The sequence below is a fragment of the Anomaloglossus baeobatrachus genome, chromosome 1, assembly GCF_048569485.1.
Source record: "Anomaloglossus baeobatrachus isolate aAnoBae1 chromosome 1, aAnoBae1.hap1, whole genome shotgun sequence".
NCBI classification, from domain to species: Eukaryota; Metazoa; Chordata; class Amphibia; order Anura; family Aromobatidae; genus Anomaloglossus; species Anomaloglossus baeobatrachus.
In genome coordinates this window covers 811,477,041-811,500,391 of record NC_134353.1, presented here as the reverse complement: position 1 = coordinate 811,500,391, position 23,351 = coordinate 811,477,041, and the positions used below count along the sequence as shown (strand labels likewise).

Sequence of the window (23,351 nt, the reverse complement as noted above, 5' to 3'; positions counted from 1 at the left end):
AACATTCTAGGCATAGAGTTTCTTACTCTCTCAGCGATAGTGAAGCTGCCGCTAGACAAACAGCATTCACTACGGGCTGCAAGCTCTTCTTTAAGAACCAGTCGCACACATTGAGACGCCTCATGCACTTCCTACGTAAGATGGTAGCAATGGAGGCAGTTCCTTTCGCGCAGTTTTACTGCGTCCACTACAATGGGACATTCTCCGCCAATGGGACGAGGAGTCGACGTCCCTCAACAGAGTCGTCGTTCTTTCTCAGGCGGCCAAGGAATCTCTACGGTGGTGGCTTCTTCTCACCTCTTGGTCAAAAAGAAGGTCCTTCCTATCCCCGTCCTGGGCGATAGTTACGACAGACGCGAGTCTATCAGGGTGGGGAGCAGTTTTTCTCCACTACAGCGCTCAGGGTACGTGGACTCAGCAAGACGTCCACTCTTCAGATCAATGTTCTTGAACACAGAGCAGTGTATCTTGCCCTACAATCCTTCCAACAGCGGCTGGAAAGCAAGCATATCCGACTTCAGTCGGACAGCTCCACAGCGGTGGCATACATCAACCACCAAGGAAGAACGCGCAACCGGCAAGCCTTCCAGGAAGTCCGGCAGGTTCTGATGTGGGTGGAAGACAGCCGGACGTCGATCTAATGGCGTCACGGCACAACAACAATGTGCCAGCTTCATGGCACGGTTTCACAATCATCGAGCTCTGGCGGCAAACGCCTTAGTTCAGCATTGGTCGCAGTTCCAGCTACCTTAGGTGCCACCTCTGGCATTGTTGCCCAGAGTACTGCGCTAGATCAAGACCGACTGCGGCCGCGCCATCCTCGTCGCTACAAATTGGCCGAGGATGTTGTGGTACTCGGTTCTGTGGTGCCTCACGGTAGGCTAACCGGGGGCACTACCAGACCAATCAGACTGGCTGTCTCAAGGGCCATTCTTCCATTTGAATTCTACGGCCCTCAACCGGATGGTGTGGCATTGAGTCCTGGAACCTAGTGTCGTCAGGATCACCTCAGGACGTGGTTGCCACCATGAGACAGGCTAGCATACCAACGTCCGCCAAGATTGACCACAGGACGTGGAAGATGTTCTTATCTCGGTGCTCGGCGCAGGGTGTTTCTCCCTGGCCGGTTGCATCGTCTATGTTTCCTTCCTTCCTGCAATCTAGGTAGGAAAATGGGTTGTCGCTCAGTTCCCTTTAGGGACAAGTCTCAGCGCTATCTGTATTTTTTCAGAAACGACGACTTCCTCAGGTACGCACGTTCCTACGGGGAGTTTGTCTTCTCAGCACTCCGTACAAGCGGCCGTTAGAGCCCTGAGATCTGAACAAGGTTCTAATTGCTCTCCAGATGCCGCCTTTCGAGCCTTTGAAGGATGTCTCCCTTCCCGTTTTTCACGGGAAGTGGCCTTCTAGTAACGGTCTCGTCTCTTAGGAGAGTTTCCGAGCTAGCAACGCTCTCATACAAACTCCCTTCCTGGTCCTTCACCAGGACAGGGTAGTTCTGCGTCCGGTTCCGGAATTTCTCCCTAAGGTGGTATCCCATTTTCATATCAATCAGGATATCACCTCACCTTCTTTGTGTCCTCGTCCAGTCCATCAATTTCAGAAAGATTTGCATCTGTTGGTTCTGGTGAGAGCACTCAGGTTCTACTTCCCGCATGGCGCTCCTGCGCCACCCGGATGCACTCTTTGTCCTTGTCGCTGGTCGGCGTAAACAGTCGCAAGCTTCCAGATCCACCCTTGCTCGGGGGCTCGAGGAACCAATTCTTGAAACCTACAGTTCCCCTGGGCTTCTGGTTCTCTCAAGGCCGAAGGCCCATTCTACCAGAGCCGTGGGTGCATCCTGGGCATTACGGCACCAGGCTACGGCTCAGCAGGTGTGTCAGGCACCCACCTGGTCGAGTCTACTTACTTTTACCAAGCATTATCAGATGCATACCTACGCTTCGGCAGACGCCAGCCTAGGTAGATAAGTCATTCAGGCGGCGGTTGGCCACCTGTAGGAGAGGGCCGTTGACGGCCCTATCATGAGGTATTCTTTTACCCACCCAGGGATTGCTTTTGGACATCCCAATTGTCTGGGTCTCCCAATGGAGCGACAAAGAAGAAGGGAATTTTGTTTACTTACCGTAAATTCCTTTTCTTCTAGCTCCAATTGGGAGACCCAGCACCCGCCCTGTTTTCTCGGGGTTTTTCTGTTTTTTCGGGTACACATGTTGTTCATGTGGTATGGTTCAGTTCTCCGATGTTTCCTCGGATTGAATTGGTCTTTAAACCAGTTATTGGCTTTCCTCCTTCTTGCTTTGGCACTAAAACTGGTGAGCCAGTGATCCCACTGGGGGTGTATAGCCAGAAGGGGAGGGGCCTTACACTTTTAAGTGTAATACTTTGTGTGGCCTCCAGAGGCAATAGCTATACACCCAATTGTCTGGGTCTCCCAATTGGAGCTAGAAGAAAAGGAATTTACGGTAAGTAAACAAAATTCCCTTCTTTTTTTCATGCACTTATGGATTCAAAATAATAAACCGTGTTATACTCCCTGTCCAGTACCCCCTGGATCCAGGGCTGGCCGCTTTGGAGGTCTGCACCGGTGCTGGACAAAGCATCTGCCCTGTTCGGAAATCACAGGAGCACGTCATTGAATGTTTCTATTATGACATGCTCTTCTAGTCACCTGTCCAAGTGGGAGCTTACTAAATGGGAGCATATTAGGTGTTAAAAAAAAGAAACATTCCTGAAAAAACACCTTTTTTAAAGGGATTTTCCACTTTTTGGTTTCATTGCTTTCGGTTTTTAAGTGCATAGTGTTCATTCATTAAAGTTGTGCAATGTGACAGATTCCCAGCTGATAATACACTTGTACATAATCTGAAATGGGGCGTAATCTTGGGGTACTTTCACACTTGCGTTAATTACCTTCAGTCACAATCCGCCCTTTTGGAAAACAGCGGAATCCGTTAATGGATTCCGCAGTTTCCCATAGACTTGTATGGATGACGGATTGTGCCAAAAGTACCTGCGTTGCTTCCGCTGTCCGACGCTGCGTTGCTTCCGCCGGGCGGAAGGAACGCAGCATGTAACATTTTTTGAGTGGCGGAATCCTCTTTCACTGCGCATGCTCATTTTTTTTATTTATTATTTTTTTTTTAAATCACAAACTTTATTTTGTCTCTCGGTGGCCGAACATTCAGCTGAGCGCCGAGCAGCCGGCATGTGAGAGCTGTCAGCTGAGCAGCCGGCATATGAGAGCGCTCAGCTGAGCGCCCAGCAGCTGGCATGTGAGAGCACTCAGCTGAGCGCCCGGCCGCTGGGTGATCAGCTGATCGTTCACAATAGTCTACTGCCGGTAAAACTGTAAAGAAGAAAAAAAAATAAAAAAAAAAAAGCTTGCCGTTGTTTTGTACGATCCGTTGTGCCAAAATATGCAACGCATCCGTAACACAACGCAATGCAACGGATGCTGTTCAACGCAAGTGTGAAACTAGCCTTACTGGCGGTTTCCCCTAAGAACAAAAGGTTTCGGCATATAGACATCAAACTTGCCAACTGGCCTTTCTCCCTCCTTTTGGGGATATTCAGGAGAACTGAATAAATACTGTGTAACCTTTATATAAATGTTTTTTTAGTCTGGTAATATATTACAACACATTTTAAGGTTGGTTTGCTTTACATGATTTTTTATAATTGCCCTTATAGTAGGTAATGCTATAAAACAGGGGTGCACAATGTTTTTTAGTCCAAGGGCCACATTGTCATACTGAACCAATCTGAACAGCTGCAAAACAAGAAATGTAAATGTGTACTTCCATTAATACATCAGCACAACCAAGTTTTGAGTATTTGAGAAGGAGTTTCTGCTCAAAATCTGTTTGAACGCCCCCAACTTACCCTGAGTTTTTGGAGCAGAAACTCAACTAATCTTCCTCATAATCTTAAAACTATGTTTTGAGGTTTTTGAAGTTTTAAAATTAAGCACTTTATGGATTCCTACATGATCAAAACCATCGTCAGTACAGGAATACATCACCAAGCTTAGTAAAGTGATCAATTAAGCCCCATGATACAATTTATCACATGAACTTGTAACTCCCAGTATTTCCATAATAATGGATAGGGGATACTGGGAGTTATTAGTCATCGAACCGTACATGAACTACAATACAGATGATATGTAGTCAGTATCACAAATAATCCTTTACATCCAGGTACCTTAAAGGTGACCTCTTTGATTGGAGTCATTCCCACCCTTTTTGTCTCCAACCCTTTCGTCATAGTACCAACACCATGATGACATTTCACATCCACCGCCAATCTCTGCAGACTTCCTTTTTCTCTATTCTTCCATCACAATCCACCATGGTGCTCTTAAAAAATAAAAGTAGCATTATACTATGGCATGAATAAATACATCTCCTATGCTGCGCCCCTAAGTAAGTAATTGACCCTCAATGTGCTTCCTGCACAAAATATTCCCACTATGCTAAATCGCTCCATAATGTTCTCCACACTGTGCACTGCTCCATAATGTTCCCCCCCACACCCTGCACTGCTCCATAATATTCCCCCCACACCCTGCACTGCTCCATAATGTTCCCCCGCACCCTACACTGCTCCATAATGTTCCCCCGCACCCTGCACTGCTCCATAATGTTCCCCCGCACCCTGCACTGCTCCATAATGTTCCCCCGCACCCTGCACTGCTCTATAATGTTCCCCCGCACCCTACACTGCTCCATAATGTTCCCCCGCACCCTGCACTGCTCCATAATGTTCCCCCGCACCCTGCACTGCTCCATTATGTTCCCCCCCACACCCTGCACTGCTCCATAATGTTCCCCCCCACACCCTGCACTGCTCCATAATGTTCCCCCGCACCCTGCACTGCTCCATAATGTTCCCCCGCACCCTGCACTGCTCCATAATGTTCCCCCGCACCCTACACTGCTCCATAATGTTCCCCCGCACCCTGCACTGCTCCATAATGTTCCCCCGCACCCTGCACTGCTCCATAATGTTCCCCTCCCCACCCTGCACTGCTCCATAATGTTCCCCCCCACACCCTGCACTGCTCCATAATGTTCCCCCGCACCCTGCACTGCTCCATAATGTTCCCCCCCACACCCTGCACTGCTCCATAATGTTCCCCCGCACCCTGCACTGCTCCATAATGTTCCCCCGCACCCTGCACTGCTCTATAATGTTCTCCCGCACCCTACACTGCTCCATAATGTTCCCCCGCACCCTGCACTGCTCCATAATGTTCCCCCGCACCCTGCATTGCTCCATAATGTTCCCCCGCACCCTGCACTGCTCCATAATGTTCCCCCGCACCCTCCACTGCTCCATAATGTTCCCCCGCATCCTGCACTGCTCCATAATGTTCCCCCGCATCCTGCACTGCTCCATAATGTCCCCCCCCCACACCTGCACTGCTCCATATGTTCCCCCGCACCCTGCACTGCTCCATAATGCCCCCCCCCACACCTGCACTGCTCCATAATGTCCCCCCCCACACCTGCACTGCTCCATAATGTCCCCCCCCACACCTGCACTGCTCCATATGTTCCCCTGCACCCTGCACTGCTCCATAATGTCCCCCCCCACACCTGCACTGCTCCATATGTTCCCCTGCACTGCTCCATAATGCCCCCCCCCACACCTGCACTGCTCCATACTGTTTCCTCGCACCACTCCATAATGTTTTCCTGCACTGTTCCATGTTTCCCCACTATGCACCATAATATTCCCTCACACCGCTACATACGGTTCACAATCACCTCACTATAATGTCCCCCACACCGCTACATAATGTTTCCCCACACCTTGCCCCACTCATGAATACAGCTGAATATATGAAGATGACAACCGGAGCAGCCGAGTTCTCCGTGGGATGCACAACATCCTTTGGCGGGTCGTATATTGTGCAGTTCTGCTTTAAAACGAAGAAATAAGCATAACTTACTCCTTGCCACTTCTGTTGTTTCTGCTGGTACCAAATGTGATGACGTCCCCTGCCTGCTGCACCTAATCACTGACCTCGGGCCAGGCCTAAAGCCAGTGATGGGCTGCAGCAGTCAGGAGCAGTCAGTGGAACACCATTGTATAGTTGTTAGTATTATTATGCCAACTATAATATAGTTAGAATATGTTAGAAAACCTCTTTGTCAGGTGTTTTGTCTTCCCAGAATAGCTTTACTCACCGATAAGATTACCTTCCATTTAGGTTATGGTTTTTACAGATATATGAGCCAAGAATGCAAACATATTTGAAATGCCATGTATCGGTCATCCATTTAGCATATGACGTCAGCTATAGTCTGCTACTCTTACAAGGAATCATGCTAAGCTTAGAAGACAGTACAAGACACTCAGGGTTGCACATAAAGCAATGCACTTTAAATTATCCCTAAAAGAGGCTTTCCAGGTATAGAAAAATTCTTCATAAATACATTTGTAAATACCTTTAGTTATCAGATCACATATTGTATCTCGTAAGATACGGTAATTGCTATAGTAGATTTTCAATGGCTGCAGTCTTGTTACACTGACAGAAATCTGTGCTACTTTTTTAATAGAGCAGTAGCCTGTGAGCATGTGTAGTAGGAAGCGCCACATCTTCCTTAGTGTGCAAGTAGATATCCTGCCAGTGGATGTTCTGATTTAATACTGTACTGGAGATAGCACAGGGGTGCTGAGGTAAGAGGAGGCTGCTTACACTGTTGTCCACCTTGTTTATGTGATCTGATACTGGGGATATCAGGGGTGCTGAGGTTAGAAGAGGCTGTCCACCCTGTGTGTGTGTGATTTGATCCTGGAGCTACCAGGGGTGCTAAGGTAGGAAGAGGCTTCTCACACTGCTGTCCACCTTGTCTTTGTGATCTGATTCTTTAGATGCCAGGGGTGCTAATGTAGGAAGAGGCTGCTCACACTGCTGACCATTTTGTCTTTGTGATCTGATGCTTAAGATACTAGGGGTGCTGAGGTAAGAAGAGGCTGTTCACATTGTTGTTCATCCTGCCTTTCTGAATGCTCAGTGGCTGCTGTGACCTAGGGATAGCTTGACCGTATATGGTATGTTATCTCTAGGTCACATTAGCTGCTCAACATTCATAAAGGCAGGGTGCACAGCAGTGTGAGCACCCTCTTCCTATTTCAACAGCTCAGGTATCTCCACTATAAGATCAGAATCAGGGTGGCCAGCAGTGTCAACAGTCTCTTCTCAGCTTTAACACCCCTTTAGTACCTCCAGTATTAGACCAGAATAATCTAAGAACCCCTCTTCCTTCACATGAATGGAGGTGGTGGAGATTCCTACTGCACATGATATTCTAGGATATATTTGTCTGTAACACCACAGTGTTTATTTTGATGTACTATAGCGATGAGCTGTTTAGATGAAACAAACATGTTTTGTTAACTAAAGGAATTCTGAAATTTTATTTACGACCTATTTTTTTTTTTCTATTCCTAGAGAACCTCTGAGTACAGAACATGGAGCAAATAATTTGATAGTTTTTAAAATGTAGTGAGGCCTCCAATCCCTCTGTACTACTATTTTTTCCCTTAACCATAATGTGTCTTCAAATATAATGACAAATAAAATGAACAAAAAAAAATTAGATTGATCAGAAGATGGCACAGGATACTCTATGGAGGATGCGTTTTATATTCTACCTGTAACAATGCCAGTTCTTGTGTTCAGTGTGGTGCCAAATGAAAACTATATTGCATGCTGCATGCGTCACTTATGAATGGAGGTACACTAGGTTGCTGTATTTTCTCTAACTCTCACTAGGGTCTCACTGCGCGGGTCTCTTTAGTACTTCTGTGCTGGGGGCCTCTTCAAGTGCACCTAACCTACTGGATTATGCTCGTGCTCATCGTAAAAAGCTGACTACTTCTGGCTGCATAGATGGTATGTGCAAATTCACACACACACTGGTTTTGTGCAAAGGCTGCGCCTCTGAGCGGAGTATGGCACGCACACTTTTGGTGTGTTTTGATTTATTTATTTTTTTTTCCCTTTGCCTTTTATTTTTTTTTTTATTTTCCCCCAATTGTGGAAGTTTGAAAAACTAATAAAATCCTTTATAAAAAATAAAAGTTTCAATCGGCAATTTTTGTAAACTTTTTGGTTCTTCTTTTTTTTTTTTTACAAAATGTAAATAATTTAATTTTTTTTTTCTGACTCCAATTTAAACGGCTAAAACCAAAGTAGCCAGCTTTCTTCTGGAATTCTGAGGATTTCACAAAAAGCATCCTAAAGGGTTTCCTCTTTTAAGCCAAGTGTCTTTGCTGTGGTGGCACTGCATGCTGCTGGATTTTAACAAGTTCCAACTCACGGGGACTCTCTTCTCTTCCTATTTCTTTTTCCTTTCTTCTTCCTTTTTATTTGGTAGCTTTTATGAATTTCAGGTACTCTTTTTCTCTTTCTTAGACGCCACACGCAGCTCTGCTGTTAAAAGGTTTTCTATCTCATTTGCTCGACACCCAACCAATGGTATGTTTTGTTAATTTTAATGATACCCCCATGCTTCATTTTTTTTCTTTCCTTTGGTTTCCAAACACAGGATGCGAATACCATTTTTGTCCTTTGCTCATTGGCTTTAACATTTCACAAAAAAATGTTTCTCAAGCAGCAAGCTTTTTTTTTTTTTTTTGTCATTTTTGTATATGGCTAAATGTAATTTTTCAGCTGCCAAAAATACATTCAACATCGGCATCAATACAATTCTCTAAATTATGATTGTCATATTTTTTCCTTTAACACTGTGTAATGTGTTATTTTACACACTGTTCTTTTTATGGGGCTATTAATTTGTTTTGGACCAGTTAATCTTTTTTTTATGATGTTTAAAAAGGGCTTTTTAAATATAAAAAATAAATATATAAAAAGCTAAATTTGTTTTTTTAGTTCCATCTAAGGCTGCCTTTTTACTCCTTGAGTAGGTAGATCACTAATAACATGGAGATACCTCCATGAGAATTCTTTAGATTTACCGTGGTTCTTCCACATTTTATTTTATTTTTTTTACTTTTTATGGAAATGTATTGTGTTGTGGTTTTGATGCAATTTTAGTATTAGCAGATGTACCGGTAAGTATCTTGCAATAGTTGGAAGCTTTGTTCGGAATGACTTGGCATAGGCTATGATGTGTTTTATGTTGTTTTTAACTAGAGGTGATGTTACTGTGGCGTTTTAGTAGCAAGAGTTGTTTTTATTTTATTTTTAATGGTTTTACATTTTCCGAAAAGCCTTTCTTTACATTTTATAGACTTTTAGTGTCACTCTTTAGACATATTTGTGTTTTTTCTTACAGGATTTGAGTTGTACTCCATGGTGCCTTCCATATGCCCCTTAGAGACTCTTCACAACTCCTTGTCTTTAAAGCAAGTGGATGAATTCCTTGCTGCCATTGCAGCACCTTCAATTGAATGTTTCCTGGATACCCCAACAACTTCACCTTGTACGTTTTTTGTTTTTATTATTATTTTTTACTTGTTATATGAGTTATAAATGTTGTTATGCAACTGTAAAATAGGTAGGATGGGCCTACAAGCTTGAGGTTGATTAAATCTTTAAACTCTTTAATGAGAAAAGAAATAGAAAATTCCCAAATTGCAAGTTTTAGGTTGCCGCAACACCACAAAAAAAAAAATTAAGAAATGATCAAAGGGTTGTATATACCATAAAATAGTATCAATAACAACATCGGGTCACTACTAATGATGGGCGAGCAGTACAATAATCGTAGTCAAAATGATTGAGCACTATGATACTCAAATCGAGCAGACCAGATACCCTTAGCGGCTCGGCTCGACTCAAGTAATGAGTATAATGGAAGTCAATGATTGGGCAGTTTGAGTTTCTGTCTACATACACCTAGCCGTAAGCAGAGCATTTTCGGGTGGAAGGAGGGACTTTATTTTTATGGACACACTGCATCCCAAATCGCTTCTTACCCCCCTGTGAGAGCCATTCAATGACTGCAAGTGGCTCTCCATGGGTCCATGGGGTGCCTGCACACGTCATGCAGTGAAGCAATCCTGTGCATTGTTTGACATTTCATGACTGATACATCCAAACAACCGCGATATTCGGTCAAGCTCTACAATTACCTGCTATTTGATCGAGGGCTTAGCACAGTCGCCCATCATTAGTCACTACACAAAAAAAAATTATCCCACACAGCTACATGGACCGATAAATAAAAATGTTACAGGTATTGGAAAACGACAACTCAAGCTAATTTTCTGTTGTATTTCTTTACCAAATTTTTCACCACTTAAAAAAAAATATAAAAAAAAATGCAGTTTTGCTGTTGTCGTAATCACACTGACCTAGGACAATCATATTTCCTGGTTAATTTTACTTTTTCACTTGACTTTTTTTTTTCCCATTTTCCAGTAAATCATATCATAAAATGAAGGGTGTCATTCAAAGTACAGCTAAGCCCCACTCAAAAAAACAAGACCTCATATGGCTTTGTCAGCGGGAAAATAAAAAAAAATATGGCTCTTTAAAGATGGGGGAGAAAAAAAAGAAAGGGTATAAACAAAAAATTGCTTTGTCCTTAAGGGGTTAGGGTAGTAGACAAGTTGGCATGACTAGTCACAGCCTGCACACTTATAAAATGGTATGTCTTTAAATTAGACAAAACAATTACACAACATGTATTAAAGGAGTTGTCCGCTAAGTTTACATTGATGGCGTATCCTTAGGATAGGTCAGCAATGTCAGTTTTGCCAGGATCCGACACCCGGCACTCCCACCGATCAGCTGTTCTCAGTGTCGGCGGCAGCAGGTAGCCAGAAATGCTCAGTTCCAGAACTGCTCCGTCTTCTGATGATGGCCATGGCTGGATACTGCACATCTGCCTCCTAGTGATTTGTATAGGAGGCGGACGTGCAGTACCCAGCAGCAGCCATTATCTGAAGACGGAGCAGCTGTGCAACTGAGCATTTCTGGTTGCCTGCTGCCGCAGCCACCTAAATCAGCTGATCTGTGGGAGTGTCGGAGCTCAGCCAATCTGTCATTAATGACCTATCCTAAGGATAGGCCATCAATGTAAAAGTAGGGGACAACCTCATTAATTTCATCGTAGATTTTAGTTGGTACTAACTTACATTTCTTCAATAACACTTTAAAAGATTATTTCCTACATGTTGAGGTTCTTCTTCTCATACATAGGTACTCCAGGATTTCACAGTCATTCTGGTAGCAGGAAAACCTCTTTGAATACATATACTCCTACTAAAATACTTCCAACGCCATTGCTGCTCGGTATTGATGGTGCCATATCGGACCCTGCTACCACACGTGAGTAGAATGATAGAAGGCCACCTGCAAATTAGAAGAAATGAAGATATTTTGTAACTAAAAATTTGGGTTTTAGGACAACATCATTACAGCTGGGCTGAAACTTAGATCAGGTGATATCTGCCAGTATTGTCTATTGGTAAAGCTTAAAGAGGACCTATCGCCAGGTGAAGTGAACAGGTTTTGCTTTTATTTTATTCCCGCTGCTCCCTGAGAATTGTTTTGTTTTGTTTTGTTTTTTTATCTGCCGATCTGCAATAGATATGGGGCTTTTTATATTTAGTGCTATTTTTATGGTGTTTTTCAAGGGGCGGTGCTCACAGGATTCTCTGCGGATGTGTCTTTAGGTTGTATTGTTACTGAGCACCGCGCCCTTAGAAAATATTATAAAAATTGCCACTGAATAAAAATTTCAATCTTACGGTGGATTTTAAGAAAACAAAACACAAAATCCTTAGGGGACCAATGGGAATAAATTAGAAGCAAAAACTGTTTACATTTTACCTAGTGACAGGCTATGTGCTATTAAGGCTATGTGTGCACACAGCGTTTTTTTTTACATTGCATTTATGTGCGTTTTTGGCCACAAAAAACGCACCTGTGTCAAAAACGTACCGGAAAAAACACATTCGTTTTTACCGCGTTTCGGTGCGTTTTTGGCTGCGTTTTTGATCACCGTGTTTTGCTGCGTTTATCCACCGCATTGCATGAGTGAAAAACACAGGAAAGAATGGACATGTCCGGTTTTTTTTTTGGTTTTTTTTTTTAGCTCAAAATTGCAGCTAAAAAAAAAAAGTTGTGTGCTGACAGCAAAAATAAAAAATTATAGACTTTGCTGGGAAAGCAAAGTCATGCAGTTTGGAGCCCAAAAACGCACCCGAAAAATGCCTAGTGTGCACATAGCCTAAACCTTTTACTCATTTGTATGGTGGCAGCGGAATATGAGGTAACCTTGCAATGACGTAGCAGCCGTTTATATGGTTTTTATACTTTTTCTTTTTCCCCTCTCTATATTTTGTCTTACAGGTGGCACTGGACCATCAAGCACCATCCCTACAGCTTGTGACCCACCATCACAAGGCGGCAGACGGCAGGCAGAGAAGACTCATCCACAGCAGAATGTCTGCGCAGAAGAGAAACCAAAGCTACATTCCTGAATAGTGATAGTAATGCAGCATTAGGACCGAGGAGGACGTTGTATCTATATATATGAAATATTTAAATATTTTTTTACTTTATATTAATTTGTATATATTGACAGCACACATGAAATGTACATTAATTGCTACGTGTTTACATTGTATGTAACAATCAGGCTGCACATCCACCATAGGGCGGAATGATGGACCGCATCGCTTCAACTTTTGGGCTGCGAGCAAAAAAAAAAAAAAACATGAATACCAAAAAAAGGCCCATCCACGGAAATCGGCAATATAATCAGTGTGTGGACGTGGCCTGAAATACTGGCCTGTGTGTAAAGAATAGAGCAAATCTAATGTTGGCAATCCATAGAACCAGATTTTCTGAGCTTTACCACATATATACTATACCACCTATAATATACTCGGTATGGGTAATCCTGCTGGTTGTCAGTTTTTAAGCACTTCTGTTTAATTTATTATTTTTTTTTCCCCTTTCCATAGCATTGAACTCTGTGATATAAACCACCTCTCTGTGGAGCCGGTTACACGTCCTTGGCTGCAGCAAGCAGCGTAAACCATGGACTTCTTTATCCTGGTTGTTATGACTGTCTCCAGTGCAGTATTTGTTGCTATGATAATGTCATTTATAAAGTTATAAAAAATCTCCTATATTAGTAGAGAAAATAATTACTAGACAACTGGAACAAAAACTTCTGCAAGGTTTACAGTGCAAAGGTCCTTTATATATAACAATGCACCAAGAAATGCTTTACTGCGGGATCACTAACCGAGCTGGTGGTCTCCCGCTAGCAATGCTGCAGGGTGCGTAGGAAAATCCCCATCTGCTGCAGGAAAATGTGACGACAAACGCTTGATTTGTTTGGACCAAGCCAGGACATAGTGTCATTTACCGAAATATTAACTGCAGATTTCACATTCATTATTAACACACCGGGGCAGATTAATACCGTAGACCACAATGCCTAAATTTTTGTGCATCTTAGCCCCCTCCCCTTTCTGTGAAGCCATGTCTAGCAATGTGCAATTGTCTCAAAAGCATAATCTGGTTCAAGCCATAAATCATTTTTTTTTGTCTATTTGCGCAAATTAAGCCATAATTCTGCCATATTCAGCTCAGTAAATCTGCCCCACGGTATCTCTTCTCTATTTTGGCCACAGCCAATCTGATCCATGGCACTTCAGTTCGGGCTCTGACATATCTTCAAACGGTTACTACTTCTTGCAGCATTCATGATGTTTCTTCCCTGGGACATGTGACCACCTCATCCAATTACTGCCCACAGCGGCATTCCACCACAGCCACTGATTGATCACAGCGGTATTCCACCACAGCCACTGATTGATAACAGCAGTATTCCACCACAGCCACTGATTGATCACAGCGGTATTCCACCACAGCCACTGATTGATCACAGCGGTATTCCACCACAGCCGCTGATTGATCACAGCGGTATTCTACCACAGCCACTGATTGATCACAGCGATGTTCCACCACAGCCACTAATTGATTATAGTGGTTTTATGTCCCTGTCAAAAGAAGCAATGGCGGCAATAGGAAGCAGCATTAGAACGGAAGTGCTGGGGGGTCATAGAGTTGAGTATTGCTCATTTTATTATATTTTTTCAAACCAATCTGAACATTTTGTATAAAACATTTTCTCTCCATACAACCACTTTAAAGCCAATGGCTCACATTTATTAAGCAATTTACCTATAGTTTTGGCATAACATGAGCCCCAAAAAGCTTCAGATTTCTACATCTCACTTGCCATGAGATGAAAAGATGCCTGTGGTGTACCAGCAAAAGACGTGGGCAACAAGGAAAGTGTGATCTCATTTTCTCACTCTAGGCAAGCCTGAAAGTGTTCAGATTTAATAAGCAACATATGTTTTCAATAATTACTTTTAGGCTCTGTGCGCACTAGGCCGTTTTACCCGCGGATTTACCCACGGATTAGCTGCGGAAATTCCTTGAGAAATGTCTGCAATCTTTGTGCAGACATTTCCCTGCAAATCCTATGAGAAAAAAAATAGCTGTGCGCACGCTGCGGATTTTTCTCAAGAAATTTCCTTGAGAAGATTTTCTTGAGAAAATGAGCATGTCAATTCTTTTCCGCAGGTACCTGCGGATTTCTGCAGTATAGCCTGCAAAATCCGCAGGGAACAACCTGCGGCAAATTCGTGGCAAATCCGCATGCGGATTTACCGGATTTGGTGCGGATTTTTTCCGGAGGTCCGGAAATCTTCTACTCCCAGAAGTTTCTCAAGAAATTTTCTTGAGAAACTTCACATTTCTAGTGCGCACAAAGCCTTTAATGTTTTAACAAAAAACCAGTCTTGATAAATCTGCCCTAACATTTAGATTTACCATCTCTGTTAGAGCAATGAAAGATATATAGTAGTGATGAGCGAGCGCTACCATGCTCGGGTGCTCGGTACTCGTAACGATTAGTGATGAGCAAGCACGACCATGCTTTGTACTCGTAACAAGCAGCTGGACACTCGTACGGGCGTGACTCAAGGACCCGACTGTAGTTGATTTCAAAGGGGGGGGGTGATAATTTTTCCAGGAGATTTCCTGGAAAAATGTTCAAGTTCCCCATTGACTTCCATTATACTTAGGTACTCGAGTTGTGCCCATCTGAGCGTCCAACTGCTTGTTTTGGCTCGCACATCGCTACTCATTAAGAGTACTGAGCATGGTAGTGCTCGCTCATCACTAATGGCTAAATTTACATAACAATTGTCCAAGGGTCCACTGCTAGGACAATACCTTCTGATTCTACATGTTTCCCCCAGGGAAAATAATAAAGCCTATGCCCACCTTCCGTACCAGCATCCTTTTATGGTGCCACAGCGCACATTTCAGGTTGATTAACTCGTTTAGTCTGAAGGCTGGGAGACCGAAGCCAGCGCTGATAAGACGTGGGGCTCATGTGACGTCACAACCCCACGTGAGTCCTGGGAATGTAAGCCCTGGACACCACTGGAATTGCACCGGTACGGAAGGTGAGTATAGGCTTTATTAGTTTACCTGGGGTAAATTTGGAATCAAAAGGGGTTGTACACTGCAATTGGTCATTAAATGGGATTTCCAGGGCCATATAAATATCTGCAGTCATTCTGTGTGACCTGTAGATTGCCGAATTCTGTCTTTGGTCAGTTTGAGCAGTTTCACATGACCGCACGTATTCGATTTGCATAGTTGCGGTCATGTGCTGAATATCGACTTTCCCGGCTTCCGTCAGATGCGAAACTAGTCAATACATAGTGGGTACTGCAGCTTAGATCACTGCTGGACACATTTAGCTTCCCGAGGGAAGACCGTTACTGTATACTAATGTCCTACTTGTCTGATCTTTCCTTGAACATCTGCAGTTGGGGTGCTATATCTTGTCTGGCCAACTGCAGTTATGCTGTTTCCCGAAACAGCGTAATCACTTTATTTACAAAAGTACAGCAAAATGTTTGTTTTTTCTCACATATCGACTGTTATACATTTGCCTTGACTAATTATTTGTTTATTAAAAAACATCTCATTTAAAGGGCAATCACTCTACTGTTACTTCTACTTTTTGTGTTCTTCCATCTTTCATTTTTCTCATCTTTCGTTTTTCAAAGCCAAATACTTCAGTTGCTTGTAGTGTCTTTCTGTTCAGCTTTCAATGCTTTTTATGTCTTTTACAAATGTTTGAGGACATTGTGCAGATGTATTTATGTTCTGCAGGCTCGACACCATTTTATTAGTATACACTATGTAAATACGTGGACGTGGATTTTCATTTTTAGCTTATGTTACATTCTTTATTTTCTTCTACTTGTAACATTCAAAATATAAATTATTTTGTTATCCATAGTCTGAGTTTTGTCTTGAATTTTTTAGAAAGTAGTCCATATTATGGCGGCAGCACCCAGACCCTGCACAATTCAGCCGGACATGGTATTTAGTATAAGACCTGGATCTACCTCCAGAATTTGGGACCAACTTGGTGAGGCGACCGTCCTCTTCATGGAGAGAATAAAGGAGAGACTGCCATGGATGTGAGCTACGGGAGTTACGGAAACAGGATGCATGCTTTGTTGTTTTTAGGACTCCAATAGACGTTAATTCAGACAGTCCCTGATGTGCACATACATGTCAATTCAATTTCTGGCTGGATACCAGAGTGGGATCCTCCTCTGTGTGAATTGGTGGATAATGTCATAGGTAAGGATATATCTTATTAAAGGGAACCTGTCACCAGATTTGGTGACTATAAGCTGCGGCCACCACCAGTGGGCTCTTATATACACCATTCTAACATGCTGTATATAAGAGCCCTGGCCGCTGTGTAGAACGTAAAAAAAACACTTTGATACTTGCCCATCCACTCCGCACCGACCGTTTAGGTATCTCCATTCTCCGGTACTGGCGCCTCCGCCTTCGGCCATCTTTTTCCTGCATCTTCTGAAGCTACTAGTGTGGATGACGCATCCTGTCATCCACACAAGCCGACACTGGGGTCCTGCGCAGGTGCACTTTGATCTGCTTTGAGCACGGCAGATCAAAGTATTGTAATGTGCATGCGCAGAACCTCAATGCCGGCTATTGTGGATAACGTCAGACGCGTCATCCACACTGGCTTCAGAAGGGAGGACAAAGATGGCCGAAAGAGGAGGCGCCACACCCGAAGAACAGAGAAACCCATCTGACCCATCTGCTCCGCACCGACAGTTTAGGTAAGTATTATAAAGTGTTTTTCTTTTTCGCTCCTAATTGGGAGACCCAGACAGTGGGTGTATAGCTACTGCCCTCTGGAGGCCGCACAAAGAACTACACTTAAAAGTGTAAGGCCCCTCCCCTTCTGGCTATACACCCTCCCGTAGGAGTACAGATTCCTCAGTTTTAGCTTTGTGCGCAAGGAGGTCAGACACGCACGCATAGCTCCATTGTTTTTAGTCAGCAGCAGCTGCTGACTATGTCGGATGGAAGAAAAGAGGGCCCATAAACAGGGCTCCCAGCATGCTCCCTTCTCACCCCACTGTATGTCGGAGGTGTTTGTAAGGTTGAGGTACCCATTGCGGGTACGGCGGCAGGAGCCCACATGCTGATTCCTTCCCCATCCCTTTTTACAGGGCCCTGGGTGAAGTGGGATTTACTGGTCTCCAGGCACTGAGACCGGGCTCCATCTACAGCCCCTGGACAAGATGCTGGATGGAGCGGAGTACATCAGGGACATGGCCCTGCATCCTCAAGGTACTCTGTGTCCCCGTGCCGGCGCTCACACCGCAGCATGCTGGGTGTTGTAGTGCGCCGGGGGACATCAGCGCTACGGCGCTTGTGCCATGGCCTCATTCAGCTTAGCTGAAGCAGGCACACTTCCAGGAATCGGTCGCGCCGGCCGCTGGGACTGCGGCGCGGCTGGCACTTGTGGTGCGCCGGGGACTTCAGCGCGGCCCGCGCTTTTACGGCGGCCGCGCTGATAACTCGAGTCCCCGGCTTTTGCGGCCTGCTTCCGTTCGTTCCCGCCCCCGGACCTGCCAGTCAGGAGAGGGGCGGGACGCTGGCCACATCTAGAAATCGGTCATGCCGGCCGCTGGGACTGCGGCGCGGCTGGCACTTGTGGTGCGCCGGGGACTTCAGCGCGGCCCGCGCTTTTACGGCGGCCGCGCTGATAACTCGAGTCCCCGGCTTTTGCGGCCTGCTCCCGTTCGTTCCCGCCCCCAGACCTGCCAGTCAGGAGAGGGGCGGGACGCTGGCCAGTGCATCAGCGCTGAGGGCTGGAGTCGTTTTTACATACTCCAGCCCTCACAATCGGCACAGAGGGGACACTGTTTCCCGCACTTTTGTTTGGGAACTCCCACGGACCGCCCCTCTCCACAGACGCCGGCAGCCATTCCTGCTGACACGCTGAGCTGCAGAGGGGAGCCGGGGAGACCCAGACAAGAAATTCTTCGCCTCTTACCCGCTATTCAGCGGGCGGTAAGCAGCCCCCAGGGCTCACCCCCTCTTGTGCCAGTAGTATTCTTAGTATTTTGTTGCTACAAATACTTGGTATTACATAGCGCTGGTCGCCCTTTGGCTATAGACTCTCTCACATTCAGAGAGCCAGCAGCATGTCGTCCGCAAAACGCAAGGGTGCCAAAGCACAGACATTATATGCTTCCTGCACCGCATGTGGGACTTTTCTACCGGCAGGCTCCACGGACCCCCATTGTGTGCAGTGCTCGGCCCCTGCGGCGCTTGCACAGCCGGGGCCTCTGCTGGACGTGACCCAGGGTGTACCACCTGTGAATGCTGTCCAGGTGACAGGCACTGAGTTTGCAGCTTTTGCTGACAGAATGTCTCTCACTATGTCACAAATTCTTGACACATTGCGAGCTAGGCCTGTACTTCAGGCCACGGACACTGTGCAATCATTGCCCCCTGGTCCCCCTCAGCTCCAAGCTCCGGGACGGGCATATACACCTCAGGGTGAAGACTCTGACTCGGACGATGGCCCCGGGCAGCCTAAGCGGGCTCGCTATGACGGGCCTTCACATTCATCTCAATGGTCAGGATCCCAGCGAGATGAATCTATGGGTGATGAGGCGGACGTAACTGATCAGGATTCTGATCCTGGAACCGCTCTCAATCTAGATACACCAGATGGTGACGCCATAGTTAATGATCTTATATTTAACATCAATAAGATGTTAAATATTTCCCCACCAGCTCCTCTTGTGGAGGAGTCAGCTTCGCAGCACGAGAGAATCCATTTCAGATACCCTAAGCGTACTTTAAGCACTTTTCTGGACCACGCTGACTTTAGAGACGCAATCCAGAAACCCCACGCTTATCCTGAAAGGCGTTTTCCTAAACGGCTTAAAGATACACGCTATCCTTTTCCCCCTGAGGTGGTCAAGGGTTGGACCCAGTGTCCAAAAGTGGATCCTCCAATTTCCAGGCTTGCAGCTAGATCCTTGGTTGCAGTTGAAGATGGAGCGGCACTTAAAGATGCCACTGACAGGCAGATGGAGCTCTGGCTGAAATCCATCTATGAAGCGATTGGAGCGTCATTAGCGCCTTCTTTTGCAGCCGTATGGGCACTCCAAGCTATCTCAGCCGGGCTTGCGCGAGTTGACTCCGTCACACGTGCATTTGCCCCGCAGGTAGCACCATTGACCTCGCAAATGGCGGCATTCGCGTCGTACGCGATTAATGCTGTTCTTGACGCTACAAGCCGCACGGCAGTGGCGTCAGCCAACTCCGTTGTTTTGCGTAGGGCCCTGTGGTTGAGACATTGGAAAGCAGATTCTCATTCCAAGAAGTGCTTAACCAATTTGCCTTTTTCTCGTGACCGATTGTTTGGAGAGCGTTTGGATGAAATCATCAAACACTCCAAGGGTAAGGACTCATCCTTACCGCAACACAGACAAAACAGACCCCAACAGAGGAAGGGTCAGTCTGGTTATCGGTCCTTTCGAGGACCGGGCAGGTCCCAATTCGCATCGTCAAAAAAGACTCAAAAAGACCAGAGACGCTCAGATTCTTGGAGGTCTCGGTCACGCCCAAAAAGGGCAGCCGGAGGAACCGTTGCCAAAACGGCGTCCTCCTGACTTGAGGTCTCCGATTCCCACACCCGCGGTCGGTGGGAGGCTTTCCCACTTTGGCGACATCTGGCTGTCACACGTCAAAGACCGTTGGGTGAGGGATATTCTGTCTCACGGGTACAGGATAGAGTTCAGTTCTCGTCCGCCAACTCGTTTCTTCAGAACTTCTCCCCCACCAGACCGAGCCGATGCTCTGTTGCAGGCGGTGGCCGCTCTAAAAGCGGAAGGAGTGGTGACCTCCGTCCCTCTTCAGGAACAAGGTCACGGTTTTTACTCCAATCTGTTTGTGGTCCCAAAAAAGGACGGATCGTATCGGCCCGTCCTGGATCTAAAGTTGCTCAACAGACACGTAAAAGTCAGGAGGTTCCGGATGGAATCCCTACGCTCCGTCATAGCCTCAATGTCTCAAGGAGATTTTCTAGCATCAATAGATATCAAAGATGCGTATCTCCACGTGCCGATCGCACCAGAGCATCAGCGTTTCCTACGCTTCGTCATACACAACGAACACCTGCAGTTCGTAGCGTTACCTTTCGGTCTGGCAACAGCCCCCCGGGTCTTCACCAAGGTCATGGCAGCAGTAGTAGCTGTACTGCACTCGCAGGGTCACTCGGTCATCCCGTATCTAGACGACCTGCTTATAAAGGCACCCTCTCAAGAGGCATGCCAACACAGTCTGAAAGTGGCACTAGACACTCTCCAGAGTTTCGGGTGGATTATCAACTTTCCAAAGTCTCATCTAACCCCGACCCAATCTCTGACTTATCTTGGCATGGAGTTTCATACTCTCTCAGCGATAGTGAAGCTTCCACTGGACAAGCAGTGCTCGCTGCGGACTGGAGTGCAATCTCTCCTTCAGAGCCAGTCGCACTCACTGAGGCGCCTCATGCATTTCCTAGGAAAGATGGTAGCAGCAATGGAGGCAGTCCCGTTCGCGCAGTTTCATCTGCGCCCTCTACAATGGGACATTCTACGCCAATGGGACGGGAAATCGACGTCCCTCGACAGGACTGTCTCCCTCTCTCAGACTGCCAAGGACTCTCTGCGTTGGTGGCTTCTCCCCACCTCATTGTCACAGGGAAAGTCGTTCCTTCCCCCGTCCTGGGCAGTGGTCACGACGGATGCGAGCCTATCAGGGTGGGGAGCGGTGTATCTCCACCACAGGGCTCAGGGGATGTGGACTCTGGAAGAGTCCACCCTGCAGATCAATGTTCTGGAAATCAGGGCAATCTATCTTGCCCTGCGAGCCTTCCAACAATGGCTGGAAGGCAAACAGATTCGGATTCAGTCGGACAATTCCACGGCGGTGGCGTACATCAACCACCAAGGGGGAACACGCAGTCGCCAAGCCTTTCAAGAAGTCCAACGGATTTTGACGTGGGTGGAAAGCAGAGCGTCCACCATATCCGCAGTTCACATCCCAGGCGTGGAAAACTGGGAAGCAGACTTTCTCAGTCGCCAGGGCATGGACGCAGGAGAATGGTCCCTTCACCCGGACGTGTTTCAGCAGATCTGTTGCCGCTGGGGGACGCCGGACGTCGATCTGATGGCGTCACGACACAACAACAAAGTCCCAGTTTTCATGGCACGGTCTCACGATCACCGAGCACTGGCGGCAGACGCCTTGGTTCAGGATTGGTCGCAATTCCGACTCCCCTATGTGTTCCCACCTCTAGCATTGTTACCCAGAGTTCTCCGGAAAATCAGGTCCGACTGCCATCGAGCCATACTCGTCGCTCCAGATTGGCCAAGAAGGTCGTGGTACCCGGATCTGTGGCATCTCACGGTAGGCCAACCGTGGACACTACCAGACCGTCCAGATTTGCTGTCTCAAGGGCCGTTTTTCCATCTGAATTCTGCGGCCCTGAACCTGACTGTGTGGCCATTGAGTCCTGGATCCTAGCGGCCTCAGGTTTATCTCATGAAGTTGTTGCCACAATGAGACAGGCTAGAAAACCATCCTCAGCTAAGATCTATCACAGAACGTGGAAGATATTCTTAGCGTGGTGCGTGGCTCAAGGGTTTTCTCCCTGGCCATTTGCATTGCCAACTTTTCTTTCCTTCCTGCAGTCTGGGTTGGAAAAAGGCTTGTCGCTTAGCTCTCTTAAGGGTCAAGTCTCCGCGCTATCCGTATTCTTTCAGAAGCGCTTGGCACAGCTTTCTAAAGTACGCACTTTTCTCCAAGGAGTTTGTCATATCGTTCCTCCTTACAGACGGCCATTGGAACCCTGGGATCTGAACAAGGTTCTCATTGCTCTCCAGAAGCCGCCTTTCGAGCCTTTGAAAGAGGTTCCCCTTTCTCGGCTTTCACAAAAGGTAGTTTTTCTTGTGGCGGTCACGTCTCTTCGAAGAGTGTCCGAGCTAGCGGCGTTATCTTGCAAATCTCCCTTCCTGGTGTTTCACCAAGACAAGGTAGTACTGCGTCCAATTCCAGAGTTTTCTCCCAAGGTGGTTTCTTCCTTTCATCTCAATCAGGATATCACTTTACCATCTTTGTGTCCGCATCCAGTTCACCAATTTGAAAAGGGTTTACATCTGTTGGACCTGGTGAGAGCACTCAGGATTTACATTTCTCGCACGGCGGCTCTACGCCGTTCTGATGCGCTCTTTGTCCTAGTCGCTGGTCAGCATAAGGGATCGCAAGCTTCCAAATCCACCCTGGCGCGGTGGATCAAGGAACCAATTCTTCACACATACCGTTCTGCTGGGCTTCCGATTCCATCTGGACTGAAGGCCCATTCTACCAGAGCCGTGGGTGCGTCCTGGGCATTGCGGCATCAGGCTACGGCTCAGCAAGTGTGCCAGGCGGCTACCTGGTCGAGTCTGCACACGTTTACCAAACACTATCAAGTGCATACCTACGCTTCGGCAGATGCCAGCCTAGGTAGACAGGTCCTTCAGGCGGCGGTGGCCCACCTGTAGGAAGAGGCTGTCTGACAGCCCGTTCATGTGGTATCTTTTTACCCACCCAGGGACTGCTTTTGGACGTCCCACTGTCTGGGTCTCCCAATTAGGAGCGAAAAAGAAGAAGGGAATTTTGTTTACTTACCGTAAATTCCTTTTCTTCTAGCTCCAATTGGGAGACCCAGCACCCGCCCTATTTGTTTTTAGGGTTTCGTTTTTCGGGTGCACATGTTGTTCATGTTGTTTCTTAAGTTCTCCGATCATGTTATCGGATTGAATTGTTTTTGAAACTGTTATTGGCTTTCCTCCTTCTTGCTTTGGTACTAAAACTGAGGAATCTGTACTCCTACGGGAGGGTGTATAGCCAGAAGGGGAGGGGCCTTACACTTTTAAGT

The 23,351-nt window shown here is 46.2% G+C and overlaps 1 protein-coding gene across 19 annotated transcripts in view; it reads left to right on the top strand.

The window, feature by feature from the left end:
• The window catches only part of PPIP5K2 (diphosphoinositol pentakisphosphate kinase 2), a 215,561-nt gene extending 199,230 nt beyond the window's left edge, over positions 1–16,331 (top strand). For 10 of the 19 annotated variants that reach the window (XM_075325052.1, XM_075325042.1, XM_075325038.1 and 7 more), the window contains 5 exons: positions 7,793–7,912; positions 8,435–8,497; positions 9,318–9,464; positions 11,189–11,317; positions 12,344–16,331. In XM_075325052.1, the coding sequence (XP_075181167.1) occupies positions 7,793–7,912; positions 8,435–8,497; positions 9,318–9,464; positions 11,189–11,317; positions 12,344–12,474 (590 nt within the window). In that variant the 3' untranslated portion in view covers positions 12,475–16,331. The remainder of the gene's footprint in view (positions 1–7,792; positions 7,913–8,434; positions 8,498–9,317; positions 9,465–11,188; positions 11,318–12,343) is intronic. The other 9 variants (XM_075325053.1, XM_075325051.1, XM_075325037.1 and 6 more) reach the window with 3 other exon arrangements.
• The last annotated feature ends 7,020 nt before the right edge of the window (positions 16,332–23,351 follow it).